The following is an 18,802-nucleotide window of genomic DNA, read 5'->3' on the forward strand; positions in this document are numbered from 1 at the left end:
AATTAAAATGTTAAATGACACACAATGGTGGATCACAACCTTAGTACCAGTACTGCCCAGGGGGAGGCACAAGTTTCTCAAGTTCCAAGCTACTTGGAAAGTTTCAGGGCAGCCTGGTAAACCTAGCAAGACACTATTCATAGGTGTGAGATTGGGGGAGAAGCAGAAGAGAGAAGACAGGAAAAAAAGAAGGGAGAGGAAGGGAAAGGAAGACATGAACATGTTAATGCTCTAGCAGTTTATATGTCATGAGTCTTGTAAGGATGTTTCCTAACTTTCTGCTATTTGCTATATTATGTTAGAATGCAAAACATTGAAAACTATATATTAACCGATGTTATAATTTTGGCCTAATTAAAAGAACATAAAAACATAATAAAGTTTGCTCTCATTTATCCCAAAATATTCCTTTTGAGACATGACCACTGTCCTGTCGCTGTGTGACAAAACTTTTCCTGACGAGACACAACAAGTCTTCTCACTCCATCTAGCAAGTCTGCCACAGACCAAAGTATGGATACCACCAAAGTCCAACTTAGTGAAGCAATGAGTTTGATTGAGTTATTTACAGAAGTATGGCTGAGGGGTTATTCATAGGAGCAGAAATGACTCAAAGATAGCTGCATAAACAATGTCTACCCCAGTATTGGTGACAGTACATAAAAGCTGGCAAACTGGAGCACTCTGTCCAACCTGAAGACAACTCAGAAGGTTGGAGAGTGTCCCTTCAAAGTGACAGTAGGCGAAGTTTCTCTTTTGGACCATCGGCTCTCAAATAACCGCACAGAGACTTATTATTGACTTCCAGTCCTCAGTCAATAGCTTAGACTTATTGCTAACTGGCTCTTACATCTTAAAGTAACTCGTATTTCTTATCTATGCTCTATTACATATCAGTACCTTTTTCAGCATAACATATTCATCTCCTGCTTCTGCTGTGTCTCCTCAGTTTGGCTTTCTCACCTAACTACTTCCTGCCTGGCTATTGGCCAGTCAGTTCTTTATTAACAATGACAGCAATACATCTTTACAGTGTACAAAAGGATTATTCAACAGTAGTGACTTTCTTCTAAACTTCGTCCAGACTGGTTGGCTGGTTTCAGCTTCTTACAGGCAGCTTGACTGGTCTCAGTTTTCTTTGCAGCTTTTGTTCTCTGAGAGTCATCTTTTCAGCTCAGGGTTGTTAAGCTGAGAGATCTCAGCTTTTGTTGTTTACTCTGGCAGGGAAGGGCCTCGTGAATCTGGTCAGTTTCAGGGACTTCTTGGAGCTATTTTGAATTGTTGATCTTCTTGTTTAAGGACCTTCCATTGCAGGATGGAATGTTTCAATCTATAAGAAAACTGTTACACAAAACTTGGTTTTGGTAGTCATTACTTTTCATATTTATCTTCATAGATATGTATGTTGTATTTTTATTGGTTCTTTGATTTCCATGTAAATGTTTGTTGAACATATTTATCTTTTTCTCTCAATTCTTCCTCAATTTATTCTTCCTTTCTCTACTGTCCCAAGCTTATGACAATCATTTTTTAAAAAAAATCTTCAAGACCAATTTTGTGAGAAGAAAAAAGACCAGTTTATGCTGCCCAAATACCTTCAGATTTATGGTCTTTGTGCTGGAAAATGTTCAGCTTCCCAAGGGCTGCACTCTTAGAATTGTCTTTTCTTTTCTCAGAGGTTAACAGATTCCAGTAGCTCCATAGTTTCAGGTAGAAGTGGATGCTCATTTCTCTCCTTGCTGGAATTTGTCTGGCTTGGACTGGCATGGTCTTTTACATGCTGTTATAATCACCATGAGTTATTTTGTAACCACTTTATAAAGTACATACTATTTTTTCATACTTTGAACTTTATACATAATTTGCTTATAATAAGATGAAACAAAAACGACCATATCAAAGTTGAACAAGGCAGGCCAACAGGAGGAAATGAGCCATAAGAGAAAGCAAAAGAATCAGAGATGCGCCAATTTATCCCTCTGGCGCACGCCTTTAATCCCAGCACTCAGGAGGCAGAGGCAGGCGGATCTCTGTGAGTTTGAGACCAACCTGATCTACAGAGCTAGTTCCAGGACAGGCTCCAAAGCCACAGAGAAACCCTGTCTCGAAAAACCAAAAAAAAAAAAAAAATACTAAACTGAAAGCTCTAATACATACACAGAAGACTTGGTGCAGACCCGTGCAGGCCCTGCGCTTGCTGCTTTAGTTTCTGTGAGTTCATGTGAGCTTTTTTTTTTCAGCTGATTTAAGGGCCTTGTTCTCCTGCTGTCATCCATCCCCTCTGACTCTAACATTTTTTCTGACACTTTATCTACAAGTCTCACTGAGGGGAATAGTTTGATGGCGACATCCCATTCAGAAGTGTATGTTCAAAAGTCTTTCTGTGTAATGTCTGAATGTGGGTCTCTGTATTTGTTCCCATCTGCCACAGGAGGAAGCTTCTATGACGATGGTTGAACAAGGCACTGATCTATGGGTATATACTATGTCATTAGGAGTCATTTTGTTGACACATTTTTTTTTAGACCAGTAGTATTTGGTTTTACCTGAGGTCTCTGAGTCAAATAAGACATTGGTTGGTTAATTCCACAAGCTTTGTGCCACCATTGCCCTAGCATATTTTATAGGCAGGACAGATAGTAAGATAGTAGATCAAAGGTTTTGTGGCTGGGTTGGTCTTTGCAGAGCAAATGGATTCAATTCCAAGAATTCATGTAGCAGCTCACAACCATTTTTGGCTCCAGTTCCAGGATCTCCAGTGCCTTCTTCTGATCTCCATGGGCATGAGGCTCATACATAATGCACATACATAGAGACGAAATACTCGTATACATAAAATGAATAAGTCTAAAAAATTAAAATCCTTGTGAAACGTTAGAGTATAGGTTGGTGATAGAGGACTTGCTTTGTAGGTATAAAGTTCTAGATCAGACCCTTCACACTGAAAACAAATTAAGATGCACAGCATAATGTTTTGATGCCCATTATGTTTTACTATATATCTACACAGTGAGACAAAAGTGAACCTTCATTTTCCAACACACAGCGAAGGCAACTAAAACTGAACTTGGGCACTAACCATGTGATCTGAACTCAGAAGCTAGAAAACAGCGTGGGGAATGAGTTTCTTCACACTGGCCTTGGTGGTGATTGTTTCAAATCTCAAGCCAAAATTTAGGAGAACAAAAGCAAGAGTAAGCTGTTGCCTGACATTTGCTGTCCCGTACAGCACTTGTGGAAATACATTCTACACATTACTAGTGGTTTGTATACTGAATTATATAGGGGACAAAAGCTATTTCCAATATTTTTAAATGACTGTCTTAAAAGTACATGTTCAGTACAGATGCAATATTCTTCAGATAATTAGTGGATCCCACAGAGGCTGAACCAACAGACAGGAATATCTGGCTACTGCATTGTGGGAATAGAGAGTCCAAAATATGAGCCACAACAACTTCAGGTCCAGGGTGCCTCTCAGACGACAGCTTTCAAGTTACTCCTTATCTCTAAATGCTGGCAGCCAGGGGACTGTCCTTCATTTCAAGGACTATATATAAATGGAGTGGCACAGCACGGAGCTACGGCCCAGGAGTGAACCAAAGGTGCCTCCCCGCATAGTTGTTGTCGGGGCTGACAAGTTTCTTCGGAGAATCACTAGAAGTATGGAAAGCTTTTAGGTCACATACTACCTGCCATAACTACACAATGACCCCACTCTGCTGGAAGGCCATGATAGTGTGAAGAAAGAGTGACCGAGTTTCCATAAATCTTTATGAGTGAACAAAGACAGAAACTTCATCATGTGTCACAAAACTCCCTTCTGCTTTGGATAACGTTGCCAACCATTTGAAAGCGTGAAGCGTCTAGTTTGGTGACACAGACCTATAATTCCAACTATTTGGGAGGCTGAGACAAGGCCTACCTGGGCTACAGAATGGACAAATGGCTAGCCTGAGCAACTCAGTGAGAACCTGTCATGAAATTCAAAACTGAGCTACTAGAAAACAAGCCCTTAGCTTGAAGGTTGGCGGTTGGCGTTGTTTCTCACCACCCCACTCTTTTGGCATGGGTTTTCTCAGTGGAGCTGAGCTGGTGGCCAATAGAGCCTCAGGGACCCGTCCATTTGCATCTTTCCCCTCAGCTGTGCTGGGGTAATAGGCAGGCAACTGCCACTGGCAACCCTTGCACAGCGGGAGGCCTAGGGATTTGAACTAAGGTTGTCACGCTGTACAGCCAGCGCTTTTACCCTTGGGCCATCCTTGTTTTATGTTTTCTACATAGTTACCCTTTGTAATATGCATTGTGCCAAGGTCCTCGGGCCACAGAAGGAATCACTTTGGTTTTGTAAAGTGTGTGTGATTTCTTGTGTGCTTGGTTTTTGTTGTTACTAGTGTTTGAAGATAGGGTCTGGTTTTATAGCCCAGTCTCTTGCTAGGTAGTCCAGGCTTCCCTCCAACTCAGTCCTACTTCAGTCTCTGAGTGCTGGTATTTTTGGCCACTACACCTGGATTGAAAATGACTTTTGAAGACACGTTTTCAATTTTAGATAAAATAAATTTAATCAAGCAGTACTTGACTGGGAATGTAATTATGTGCTTGGAGAACTTGGAAGGCAACAAAAGAGAAAAGAAAAAGATCACTTTCCTGCATACAAAAAAGAGAGTCTGTATTCATCGGGTAGGAGCAGAAGGATGTTCTCACTGTTCTCCGAGACTCTTCAGGACAGTAGTTGAACGCGGACAGCGTATCCGGTTGCGCAATCCATTGTTCTATAGTGCAGAAAGTAGCTTTAAAAGCCCTGTTGTGGCCAGGGCTGCCTGAAGGCATGCATCTGATATTAATGAAGTGTTACTCTGCTTTGACAAGTTTACAGGCGTCTCTCTTCTGAGCCAGCTGACGTAATTCAAAGTAGGAAAAGACCCTCCCACTTGGCATTGGTTCACTGACTGTGATGGGCTCCTCTGCCTCGCCTGAAGTGGTCCCGGAATCAGAAAAAGCTCTTGACATCTGAAGAACTTTAGAAAGTCACGAAGTCATACTGACTAAGAATACACATCTCAAACCAGCAGGGAAAACTGTAGCCCGTGGTATTTTCCTCATCAGCACAGCAAGGCTCGGCCACCTTTAGCTGGTACCTGGTTCTTGGGCCTGTAGACTATTTCTCCGGAGTTCTGCACACATTTGGAACTGGTCTGGAATGCTTGACAGGCACCTTGTGTCTTCTCAAACTCAATGCAGTATTCCTGGGGTAAGCAGATGGGGGCAGGGGGGAGGGGCTGTCCAGAAGAACTGTGTGCTCTGGAGAGAAATGGGAATGTACCGAGCTTTTAATGCGCCCTAGCTACAATCACGCTGGCTGCTTTGCTGTGTAAAACGTTTCCCGCCTTGCCAAAATAACACATGCATTTTGCTTGTTTGAATACTGAGGTGGGTTAAGTAATTAAAACAGTAACTCTGGTTTCAAATAGTCTTTATGAGATTCCATTAGTATCTCGGGGAGGGAGTTAGGGTCAGGCAAACTTGATAGAGACAAAATATGCTTTCTGTCTGCAAGCAGGTACTTGTTGAAGACCCCTCTGGCAGCTTGGGCACTGTACTTTTGGTTTCTTTCTTCTTGAGGTCTTTCTAAAAATCCAGATGCTTTAACTTCAAGTGTTACAAATTAAGATTGTAATGTAGTCTATCTTTTTTTTTTTTACTTTTTTACATTTTGAATATATAAAGTTCAGACAAGAGAGCCTACTGTTTAAGACACTTAAAAGTGTGGCACCTTACCACACAAAGACTGTTAAGTGTTTTAGATTCTGGACTTTTACAAAAAAATGTCATATGTTATTAGTGACATGTAAAGCAAGTTTTTATAGTGTAATCTTATAATAATCATCAAGTTGTTATGCATCAACAACATCATCTAAGACTAGGAATAATGGCATCTGTGTTTAAGATGTCAAACAAATTTTCAAGCAAATTGTATTACTGGGGATATTATTTTCCTTTTTCCTGAGAAAAACGTTGGAAAAACAAAACAGCACCAACAATTAAATTAGAGCTCGTAAATATCAGTCATGAGGTTACAAATGCATGTTAGTAGGATACACAAATATTTGATAATCAATTACATTCAGAGAGGCTAAAAGTTCTTTCTAGATTTCCTGATTGTTTCAACCTACACTACTCTTGGTCTAAGAGGGGAAAATACATGTTAAGAAAATAGTTGTGTAGTAACCATTTGTTCTGAACTCCGTCATATAAAAATATCAGCACAACCAGTAAAGCTGAGGGCCCTTGGCTTCATTCTGTGTGATTCATAACTAGATGACTTCTTATGTTTTCTAAGGATACAGAACTTGCTCCTTCTGTTGGCACACATTCAGTTTTGTGTATGTGCAGGCTGGGGGTGAAAGTCAGTGATAGAATCCTTGCTTAACTTGCACAAGGCACTGGGTTCAGTCCCCAAGGCTAAAAGTTAAATTGTCTGTACTGTAACTTATATTCCTTCTGACTCTGATGTGGGTGCCAACTTATTCACTAATACAAAGGGTTTCTGGGTGTTAGAAATAATTCATTTACCAATTTTTCAAATGTTATGTCTGAAATAGAAGTTAGTCAATACCTCTTTTGCCGTGCCTTCTTTCAGTGGCATCTGGAATTATCGTCTCTAGTAAGCTTCCTTGCTTTCCAAGAATAGTCTCAGAAGTGAAATAGCTACTTCATTTTTTTCCTACAGAGAAATATTAACTAGGAAACTAGCATTAACAACTGATAATGGACTTTTACAACTCACAATCTGGACTCTAAGTGCATTCCGTTTGTACTTAGAAACTGGGGGCGATGGTGTCATGATTATTTAACCATAGTGGCGGTCTGTGCGACTCTAAATGGGTAGTTTATCCTATCGCTAACGTCACTCCTGTCTGGAAGTACTGATGAATCGGCCTGAAGAGGTTTGTCCTTTTAAACTTCTTTCCCGAGCCCTGGATCTCTGTTCCCTTTGACCTGATTAATACTCATTTTAAGTTTCTGTTGTTGTTTGGTTGACTTAGGGGGCAGCATCTTTCTATGTAGTCCAGGCTAGCCTACAACTCAAGTTCTTCACTTTTCAACCTCCCACATACTGGGATGACAGACAAGCACCACCACACCTAACTTTCTGATTTTTGAAGCAGGGCCTTACTATTTTGTCCAGCTTGACCTTAAACTTGCGATCTCCTTGCATCCGCTGCCTGAGTACCTGAAATCACAGATCTATGTCTAGTTTTGTTCACCTGTGTTTGAGTAGGACTCATAAATGAATGCATCTTTTTTAATGATTAAAGTTTAAAGTAATACTTCATCAAAACTTTATTCTAGCGTGTTTAACATGATACTCTTTCTCAAATTTTCTCAGTAATGATAGAAAGCGTTCTCTCAAGACTGGGCAGTCATACAGGAAATTGTTTGATAGATATGTTGACATATATGTCATTATGTGCATCTACGTATATATTGTAGAATAGCTTTTGAGACTGTCAAATGAGCTACATGCTCTTTGTTTTTGCTTTAATCCATGTATGATTCTCTGTTATATCTGGTTTTCCCGAAGTTATTTCAAATCCCAACTACATGAAGACAGATTTGAAAAACATTTAATTTTCATCGCACATTGAAATGAAATTGATAAATCAGTACATTTTGTAGAGATGCTTTTTAGTACAAAAGCCAACAAATGTATGGATGTACGTCAGATTCCGTGGACTTGCTGCTTCTCATGTATGCTGGTCTTGCTGGCACGTGAGTTTCTTGAAAATGACTTATCCATTGGCGGCAGTTGCGTAGCATCATTGTTAAAGCAAGAAGGCTGCTTCTTCTGTGTCTTTGCATGCTTTCCTCCCTGTGACAGTGACCACTCAGATATGCGCAAGCCTTTCTGACTCATTTTAAATAGTAACCAGAATGGTTCCTCTGACTTCCGTTTACAGCAAGTATTTGCAACTGCTCAGTCTCCACGCTGATTCTCTATATTCCCCTTACTGTATTTTGAGATTTGCAAGTATTTTGTCCTCATTTGTGACATCTGTAAAATTAGGAAGAATAATATACATTTGCAAGAGGATTTAAAGCAAATCAGAATGCATAGACTCTGATTATACGAAATGGTGTTTGCAGTTATTAAAGGAATACAGATGTCTTCCTGCATCTTCTGAAAAGACTTGGAATGAAGGCACTTTCCTCTGTGACACAAACTGGTATTCCTGATGGGAAACAAGGAAAGTTATGTTCTTTACTGAAACAGAGGAGTAAGGGATCCCTGGGAAGGGGACTTTTCACTGGGTATCTGTGGCTTGTTTATCAGAGGGTTGGATGGGAGGGCAGTACAACCCTCTGAACCCATGTAAACATATCAGCATATCAACTATGGTCATTTTCTACTTTCAACTGATTCTCAAAGTTATCTTCATCCACCAAACGGTGAAGAACAAGTGCTTAGGTATGGAACGAAGGGGATAATAGGAGTTAAATATTCCAAGAGAGCTGGCTTTTTTAAACAAATTTTCTTTCTCTTTATTCTTTTATGATTAGGGCAACTCAAGGAATCACTAGGGACAATAACGTCACAGCTACTTAACAGCAACACAATGTGCATGGTTCATGTTGGAGGTTTTACCCTGTGGTTCCGTTCATTCCTGCTGCAGCATTATGGAGAATCTACACAGGGACATTTGTTCTTTTAAACGTCTTTCAAAAGCCGAAACTTTTTGTTCCCTTTGGTCTGACTATTGGCCACTTTAGATTTTTATTGACTATTTAGTTTAGATTTAGGGAACGTTAGCTCATGAGCATGCATTTCCCTTCCTTTATGTATTTATGAAGGCATATAATGGCCTAAGGCTACAGGTTTCTGTGTCTTTTTACAAATAAACCTTGAATTTAAATGCAAGCAGATGTCAGTAAGTCTTCGTGGACTATATAGGTGCTCAAAGATGCTGGCCTCATCACCTAGAGCTGCCAGCCTTTGCTGTCACCCTGTCACATTAAGTAATTGTCTTATGAGAGTGATGGTTTTAGGCACTCCTGACAGATTTGCCAAATTATTTTATTACTAAAGCTTATCAACATGAAGAAGCATTTTACCCTTCAGGAATTAAGTTACTACAATTAAAAGTGGAAGAAACCTGAAAAAGATGCCATGGGTGTGGGGGCCACCTCACCACAGCACGGTGCTTGGGCAGCAACTTACACTGCTTACACTGGCATGCTGTCCTCGAGCCCCGTTCAACAGCTGTGTGTGCTTTAACAACAGTTGTCTCTGCAGTGTGTACGCTTTCATGGACTACCTTTGCCCATCAACCTTATGTTGACATCACAGTTCAGTCACAGCGTTATGTAATATTGTGTAGATTTGCCATTATTTGTCCATATATAGTTATCATTTGTTGTTTGAACTTTTATGTGTATATTTATGTATGCATACATGTGTGTGATGTGCACATGTGCAGACTCACATAGAAAACAGAGGTTAGATATCAAGTTAATCTTCCTCAAATTTTCTCCATCTTAGTTTCTGAGACAATATTTGAGAGATCAGAAAACCTGGAGTAATTATCAATTCAACCAAACTGACTAGCCAATGAGCTTCAGGAATTAGTCTGTCATCATCTTTCCTTACCCCAGAGCTGGAGTTAGGGACACAAACCACCACCCCTGGTCTTTTGTGTGAGTGCTTGGGGTCTAAACTCAGGTTTTATGGTAATATGGCAAGAAGTTTACCAAATGAGCCATTTCTCTAGATGCAGTTATTGGATTTCAGACCAATCTATAATTTTATTTTTGTAGACAAACTTGTAGTAACAGTTGTAACTATATATTTTTTGACCCAATGGAATAATTTCTATTGACTTAATTCTCAGATATGGGTCTATTTGCATCAATAAGTAGGTTTAAATGTTCTTATTCTCTCTGGCTGTGCCTTTGATATTTCTTGTTGAAATGATTCTATTGACAATGCTACTATCACAATATATTATCAAGAGTCTGAAGCAAAGGAACATAAAGCCAGCCTGAGCGATATGGTAAGACCTCATTTAAGAAAGTAAAATAAGTCAATCTTATGAAACTCTTGACATTATTCAAAGAGCAAAATCATTTAAATGATTTAGAGGGCTGTTAAGTGTTACCCAGAATCAGACAAAAGCTACGTCCAACATAAGATGCAGTTAAATATGAGAAGTAATGGCTGCCTCACTTTTATGTTGTGGTTTTTCATTGTCAAGTACAGCCAAAGCCAAGAAAGCATATTCTGCCCTGATTAAGGGCTAGCAGGCTTGGCAAAGGGACCGTGTAGTCTTGTGAGTGTTCTCTTTTCTACTGGTCATTTAGACACCTGCCTTTCTTCCTGTTAAGAGCTGGAAGCTCTTTTGCTGTCTGGTTGAACCTGTAGCCTCCTGAATGCTGGCCAAGTGCTCTACCACCGAGCTTTGCCCCAGCCATGAGAAATGGAATTTCCTATGCTGTTTCTCAGTAAGGAGAAAAAAAAAGTTGTTGCCGTTTTGATCTTTGTGTAAATTATGTTGTTTGTTAGCCTTACAAATGATAGTGACCTGATTTTAGTCTAATTTCTTCACTTCGTTACCTAACAGTGGCATTTTACCCATCAAAGAAAACAAAATCTGCCTTTCAGTGTCATCTGAGGTCCTCATCTACACTCCCAGCACACGCGATAGGCATACTATTGTCGGGAAGGTGGGTACCACTGAGTCTGGCATCAACTCAGATCAAACAGGGCTTGCAGTTCCTGTGTAAAAACTGAGTAGGCTTCAGTATACTTAAAATCACAAAAGCACGTGATTCAATTTTCGATACTTTCCCTGGTCTCCTAGTTTGTAGCAAGATAATTAACAGTGCTAGGTGTGTGTGTGTGTGCGTGTGTATGTATGTGTGCATTCATATAGGTGCTGGGGGTGGGAGTGAGCGTCCATTTATCCTGCTTCATCACTTCCCACCTCATTTTCTTAAGACAGGCCTTCACACTAAACCTGGAGCTTGGCTGTGGCCTGATTGAGCCTTCTCTACTCACCTCACCACAGTATTGAGGTTATAGGCACATAGTCATGCCCAGCTTTATACTGGGGTCCAAGTTCAAGTCCCCATACTTAGGCAACAAATGCTCTTATCCACTGAGCCATTTCTCTAGTTTCAATCTATTTGTTTTAAACATAGTAAATGAATTTAATCTTAGTGTTCTTTACTCTTACTGTCCCCATTGTCCTGTCTAAGAGGATGGAAAGGCTCAGAAGCTGACACAACATTCTCAAAGCACCTTGGGTGGGATAGCGATTTATCAACTAGTTAGTCTTTCAGGCCTAGGAAATACTTGAAGAAAGCATATTCAATAAATATATATATATATATATACCACTTTGATTTTTTTTTTTTTGTAGCAGTGTAGACATTTCTGTGGCATGAGAAGTCCCGAGATTGAAATTCCCATGTGAGAATCATGCTTTTGGCTGTTTTGTGACCTGGTTTAATAAGGTTGAATGTTCAATAAAAATACTTGGAAGACTTCTCCAAAAGCGAAGTTCCACATCGGGAGGTTTTGTGCATCCAGCTCAGCTTAGCTTCCAGGATTTTAAGGTGGCCTGCGAATAATTTATGCTTATTTGACTTTTGGGTATTTTTGAAAAGAGGTTGTGTAAGCTTTCAAACACTACAATGTAAAAAAAGTAGCTGTCGTGTGGTGGCCAAGAATATTAATCACCTACACACGACACAAATCAACAACGAAATGAAGTTAAATGAAGGTGAGGAAATTACCTAGTGCTCCGACAGCCAGATAAAAAGATAGATTTGGGCGTATGCAAATTCTGAGGACAAAAAAGCCACGAATCTTCATAGTATAAACGTGGCAATTTAGGTAGAATGCTCAGAAAATAGAAGTCAGTTGAAGATTTGAAACTTGTAGAGTTCACTTTAAATGAACTTGTTTGCCGAATGGCAACAATTCCTGGGTCAATTTGCAAGCCGCCCCTTTAAAATGATTCAATTAGGATACATATGTTTCCCATTGTAGTTGGAAGGGGAAACCGAATGTAGCTCTGTGGACTCAATTTGAGCATAGTAAAGACTGTTATTTTTAAGAGACCCCAATGCTGTTCCTTCTTTGTGTTCATAGGAAAGATGGCGCTTTACAGGACTCTATGGGGCTTTGGTAGGTTTGGACTTCTCACGAGAACCTCCAGTTCACTGGTCCTATGTGACTTTTAAGGGGTGAGAGAGACTACCCTTGGGACAGCTAGTTGGTAGAGCTGTTGTTGAGAGGTGATCATTTAAAGAGACTCCAAAACAAAACAAAACAAAACAAAACAAAACAAAACAAAAGCAGTTTTCCCTGAGATGCGGATTAGTAACACTTCCCAAGCTAACAAGGGAAAGTACGCGTGAATAGCAGTGACTCCTACGCTAATGCAGTATGTGCTTAGGACAGAGAAAATAGATGGCATTTTGGCTTCTACAGCCAATGGCATGCTTGACCTCTCTAGGACATTTTTCCACTCCTGAAGCATAAACTTGACTTTCAAAATGCTGTGAAAGCTAGGAACCATGGTGTACATTGTTATGCCCAGATCCGCGAAGGCCACCCCAAAAAGGAGACTGAGTCCCATCTGTAAAAGCAAAGAGCCTTTATTTTATACAAGTTTGCAAACTCAGTCTCTCCGTGTGTCCAATGTATTGGAACAATCGGAGAACCCTGAGCTCAGTTAGAGTTGGGTTTCTATAGTAGTAAAAGTGGGGGTGAGGGGTTTCTGAGGTTCAGGACCCCTGATTGGCTGACTTTTGTCTAGGGGTGTCCTGGTGAGTGTGCTGGCTGGTGATCCTATCTACAAGGGTTAGAACTTTAGGCATTTCCTTTGTATGATCTGTTCTTGAATGGTGCCTGGGTAATCTTAGTTTATGTTCCTTCCTGCAACCAGGTATTGCCTCAGGGTAATGGTTGGAAGTTAAGACCTTCCTTTAGGTGATCTGTTCCTATTAAGCTTATCATGGCTGGGCCCAACATATATCTGAGATGCCAGGACTCAGAGCTGAGGCAGGGGTGTTGTATGAGGTCACTTGTTAGTTCCCCGCTGCTCAGCCCCGAAATAACCACACAGAAACTGTATTAATTAAATCACTGCTTAGCCCATTAGCTCTAACTTCTTTTTGGCTAGGTTTTACATCTTAATTTAACCCATTTCCATTATTTTATATTTTACCATGAGACTTTTGGCCTACCAGCAAGGTTCCAGTGTGTCTGCCTCCTTTCTCCCAGCATTCAGTTTAGTTTTTCCCACCTAGCTCTACTCTACAGGCCTAAGACAGTTTCTTTATTAACCAGTGGTATTCACAGCATACAGAGAAGAACCCCACACCACAGGGGGACTAAGGGCTCAAGGCCTGCAAACAGCAAATCTTAAGACCAAAGGAACAAGGCTCATGGGAAGATCAACTCAAAATTAAAATTCACTTTTAATGCCCTATAAGCAAGCCATATCCTAGCATAGTATTTTATCTTCCGAGGCGACCAGTACTTTTGTTGATCATCACAACACACCTGTTTTTCAGAAAACAAGAGCCTAGACCCATCCCACAGGGAATGGCTATCAGTGTGAAGATGTGTCTGCGAAGATTAAGTCTCCTCTACTTCTCCTTTTCTCTTCCCGTGGAGAAATGTGCGCTAATGACCAGATTTCGGAACAAAATCTCTTTTCTTGGATGTTGGTTCATAATTATTCATAAAACTACAAATATATTCTATCCAGTCTCCAGGTGGGTTATCGATCTAAAGAGGATCCTGTGAAAAGGCAGGCTTTGTCCAGGGAAGATGCTTAAGGAGGGGCTGAGCTGAGCCCAACTCTTTTCTTTGTTGCCCTTGCTGTATTGGACTGTTGCCTCCTACCTTAAATCTCTCCACCTACACTTTCAATTAGATGACATTTTCAGAATTTTCTTGAGAACACATCTTGTCCCTCTGTTAGAATTTTCTGCCCTTTTATTGCAGAGCAACAAACCACGTAGTTTGCACGAACTGAGAGAAATAACTTGCAGCTTAGTACCTTTGCATGATTTCCTCTGTCCTTAATGCAGCACAGGGAAGGAAGATTAATGAATTTCGGTCTAATGCTAAATGAAACTCTAAATTATGAAATTAAGAAAAATTACAAAATTTATAAATCGGTGGTCATATTTCTTTCAAAGTTGCAAGCCCCTTCTAAAATGTGGAACGTATGAAATGCATTTTGCTGATCATTCAGCCCATTAAAGTGAATGACAGTTTATACAAAGCTAAAAAATAAATTCGCTGGTGATGGAGCTAGAGAGATGGCTCGGCATCTAGGCATGCTGGCTGCTGTTGCAGGGTGCTAGGTTCAGTCGCCAGCACCCACCATTAGCTTAGAGCCTCCTGTAATTCAGAGGATCTGAAGCATTCTTCTGGCCTCTTCCGGCACCAGGCACACACACACACACACACACAGGATACACAAACACGCACGCAAACACTCATGCACACAATTGAAAAATAAAGATGGTTGTACATTGAAATTACCAATCTTGACTCAAAGGATTTCAGCTCGTCTCCTCTTCTGGTGATTTCCCAGGACTAATTTGGGACCTTCTGAAAGGGCATGTGCCCTGCTGATCAGGCTCTGACCAATGATGCTTTTACATCCTGCTGATCGTCCCTCTGTTATGCATGAGCATTCTCTAGGAGTGGACTGGATCAACTGTGTTCAACTGCTAAGTGCACTTTAGGGCTCGCACCAACCTCACTCTAGCTTATTTTTACTCTGATACAAATTAATGCCACCTTGTTTAGTACTCATGTTACCCTCCAGGTGACATAACCAAGGTACCTTCTCCACATCCCATGCATGGTGGGCTTCTGTGTGAAGCAGAAAATGTATGACATCTGGTCCTGTTTATTGCTCCAACACCAGGGAATATGGCTGCTCTGTCTCATCGGGCTGTAAAGATAGAGCATGTCAGTGCCCTGTGAATGCTCTTACACGGTGTAACTTGGCCAGTAATGTTATCACAGGACACCAAAGTAGAGAACAGTGGGATTAAAAAATTGGGACAGGAAAGAATAACTCGTAGTAATCTACCTGATAAGCAAGTGATGGCTTAAATGCATTCCAGGAGTTTCGTCATAAGAACCCACTCACTTTTTTCTGCCTGCTGTGTCTTTGGAAGGGTTTCGTTTTACTAGGCTTAAAGGTTTAAAATACATACTTAGTTTATTATTTGAATATAAGAAGCTACATGGAGTTAGTTGCAGAAGTGTTTTATGTATAATACTGTAAACATGCCTCTAGCACTCCACAGCCTATGATGGTCAAAGGAAGGAGGATCTTCTACTAGATAACTAGCCATCATAAACATTATAGGTGGGATATCAAGAATGTGTTTTGAATTCACCAGACGCCTTATGTCCTTGCCATTCTTGTAAATTATGGGTTTATAGGATATTGTGTGCTGTGTTCATGAGTATGTGTGGGCATGGGTAAGAGAATAGAAGTAGGTGTATGTGTATGTATGTGTGTGAGAAGGAGAGAGACAGAGACAGAGACAGAGACAGAGAGAGATAGACAGAGAGAGAAGGGGGAATAGCTCAATTCACCTTCTTGTTTTACTTTTCTTTAGTTTTTCTTATTCTTTAAGATAGCATTTTTCATTGGCTTAGAGCTTCCTGAGCTGACCAGTCAGTGAGCCCCAGGGAGCTGTCTGTCTCCGCCTCTCTAGCTCGTGGACTACAAATATATAGCAGAACACCAGGGTTTCTCCTCTCCCTCCCCCTTCCTCTTTCTGTCCTCTCCCGTTCTTCCTCTCCTGTTCCCTCTCATTGTGTGTGAGATTTACTGGCTGAGCTGTCTCCCCGGCCAAAGTTATAGGATATTTTAGTGGACTTATTTTTCTTAGTGAAATGCAGTAGGAAAGTGTGGCCTTTTCTATAAAAAGTGAGTAAAAGACAGAAGTCTTGGACTCCTTTTGTGTAGAAAAATGTGATTCCTAGACAATAATATGACTTGCATTTTAATTTTAAATGATGATATACTTTAAAATAAAAAGTGAACATCAAAATTTTATCTGACTTTTACATAAAATCTAATTTTTTTTCATGGACTTGAAGAAACTAGTTAGGAGCATGAATCTTCTCAAGTATTTTTAGCTCACTATCTTTGTTTTATTTTTTAAATTTACTTATTTAGTTTGTGTGTGCATATGAATGTAGATGCGAATGTTGACCAGTGTGTACACATGAATGTGTATGTGTATTGTTGACCAGTGTGATGTGGCAGAAGACAACTTTCTGAATCAGTTCTCTCCTTTCACCTCTAGGATTCTGAGGATGGAAGTCAGGTTGTCAGGTCTGGCGATCAGTACCCACTAAACCATCCTACTGACTCCAGCATCATTTTGTTTTGTTTTGCTGTTTTGTTTGTTTGGGGTTTTTTTGTTGTTGTTGTTGTTATTGTTTCCAAGACAGGTTTTTTTTTTTTTCTGTGTATCTTTGACTGTCCTAGAATTCACTCTGTTGACCAGGGTAACCTCAAACTCACAGAGATCAGACTGCCTCTGTCTCCTGAGTGCTGGGATTAAAGGTGCGTGCCACCACCACCTGGCTTGAGTATCTTCCTAAACTAAACATGTTAAGTTTTCCCTTTCTTCATGGTCAACTACTCTGTGGTGATTTGGTAAATGATACGTGTCAAAATAAAATGGGCCGCTGAAACATTCAGAACTAATTGGAGGGAAAAGAAAACAAATATTTGATAAGAGAGAGTGGAATGCTCTGGGGATTGGGATCTGTTGACATACCTCATTTATTGAAATCTAGTTACCTTTTCTGCTCTGTGAGAGGAAAGCCTCACTGGTAACCTCGTGCATTTGAGAATGCCAGCACAGCCTCCTCACGCCAACATAATCCATATCTGTTTGTCTGATGTTAAAATGCTTGAGCAGAGCTTTAGTTCTAGGGTAACAATAGTGTTGTGATTCCTTTTGTCGTTTGTTAAAACATAAACTCATGGATAAATATTAGGGAATAAGCCTGGGAGATCTACAGAGTGATCAAAATATGGTCCTGCCCCTGTTAACTTCCCAGATCGAAAGGGCCGTGCAATCCCTCAGCTTCTTCTCTTACTTCCCTGTGTGTCTTTCTGTCTCCCTCTGGGTCCACCAGGAAACTCGTGGGTCCACCCCGGCCAGCTAAATGTGGACTCCGCTCCACACTGAGACCGAGATCGGACTCTACCAATGGTTTTGACAGAGCAATCAACACAAACAGATCTCCCCAATGCAATAGTTCCTCCTAGGCTAGTGCAAATCCATATTCTGGTTTATCTACAAAATGATTTTCATACATAAAATTATGAGCAAGTGTGGGCCTAGAGAGGTGGCTGAGTGGGGAAGAGTGATTTCTCTGTTAGCCTGAGGATCTGAGTTCCAATCCTCCATACCCATGTAAAAGGTTGAGTGTGGCCATAAACACCTGTAAAGCCAGCACTGTGGGGGATGGAGACAGGAGGGTTTCTGGGTCTTGATGGCTACCAACAAGTCACAGGTTCAGTGAGAGACCCTGTCTTAAGGGAATGAGGTGGAGAGAGTCTTCGAGCAAGACATCTGACATCATCGTCTGGCCTCCACCAGCGAGCAACCAAAAGGTGTACCCCCATACAAATGCATAGACTACACACATAAACAATAACATTTAAAATATATGTAAGCAGATATCTAGAGTTCTACCTCGGTGGCAGAACACTTGCCAAGCATAGACAGGGCCCTCAGTCCAGTCCCCAGTAGAGCAAATCATGATTTTAATCCGGAGCAGGTTTAACTGGCTGAGATATCGTGAATTTTCGTATTTTAAAATTTGAAGTAATGATGATACTTTGCTGTGGACCTCAAGGGTCCAATATAATATGAAAACTTATAAGTAAGAGAATCAAATATATGTTAGTGAGAAATGAATTATTTAACAAATACTCGCTAAGGATGCTCGTGTTCTTTTCCTTCTAATCTGAATGGTTTCCTCGCCGGGTTGGTGATCTGACCCAGCCCCAGATGAGTCTCTTGGTGAGGCCCCAGTCAGGGTTGTCCAACATTTTGCTGTTGTAATATCACCCCAATATATGCTCCATTTCTTTCCACCCCAATTTGCTGTTCACACTGGCTGCAGGTTGGACTCTGTCCACCCCTCCACCTTTTTGCTCCAGGTCAGAAGCCTGTGGGAGTCTTTCTGGGGAGAGAGAAACACCAGCTGATCTAACCCGCTTGTGTTCCGGCAGAAAGCCAGATGGAAGTGAATTAGTCAGCTGCTTAGTATTCCACGGAGGACACTGGAGAAGCTAGAAGGAAACTAAGGGCACTGTGTTTTATTTGTATTTGGCTGTAGTTGTTTTTTGCTTGTTCCTTCACCGGTGGCTTGGGGGCATTTTCAGGACAGTATTATGACACACTAGGGCAAAGGCCTAAGAACAGAGTAATGGTGAACAGATGAGAAATAAGGTAATGAGTAGCTGGAAGAACCTGCCCTAGCCCATTCTGAAAATAGGTTCAACAACTGCACTGTGTATGCAGACTGGCAGGGTCCGAGTGTTAAAATATGACACAGCTATTGAGCTGCATGGGGCTTCTTTCTTTAGAAGTCACTTTGAAAACAAAGCAATTCCAGAATGCCAGGTGCTTAACATCCTACTTCAACTGCCCCTCCATGATCTTTCTAGATATGTGGCTGCTGAATATAGACATTTTATTTCGTAAACCTTTCTTGTAATTTTTC

The 18,802-nt window shown here is 40.7% G+C and overlaps 1 protein-coding gene across 2 annotated transcripts in view; it reads left to right on the forward strand.

Annotated features, from left to right (window-relative positions):
- Positions 1–18,802, forward strand: part of Cacnb2 (calcium voltage-gated channel auxiliary subunit beta 2) — a 231,558-nt gene that overhangs the window by 70,873 nt on the left and 141,883 nt on the right. The window contains exon 1 of one of the 2 annotated variants that reach the window (XM_005354644.2): positions 4,956–5,251. The exons of the other annotated variant lie outside the window; for it this stretch is intronic. Coding sequence (XP_005354701.1) covers positions 5,201–5,251 — 51 coding nt within the window. The 5' untranslated portion in view covers positions 4,956–5,200. Of the gene's footprint in view, positions 1–4,955; positions 5,252–18,802 lie in introns of those variants that run through there. 2 annotated transcript variants of the gene reach the window in all.

The sequence above is a fragment of the Microtus ochrogaster genome, chromosome 16, assembly GCF_000317375.1.
Source record: "Microtus ochrogaster isolate Prairie Vole_2 chromosome 16, MicOch1.0, whole genome shotgun sequence".
NCBI lineage: Eukaryota > Metazoa > Chordata > Mammalia > Rodentia > Cricetidae > Microtus > Microtus ochrogaster.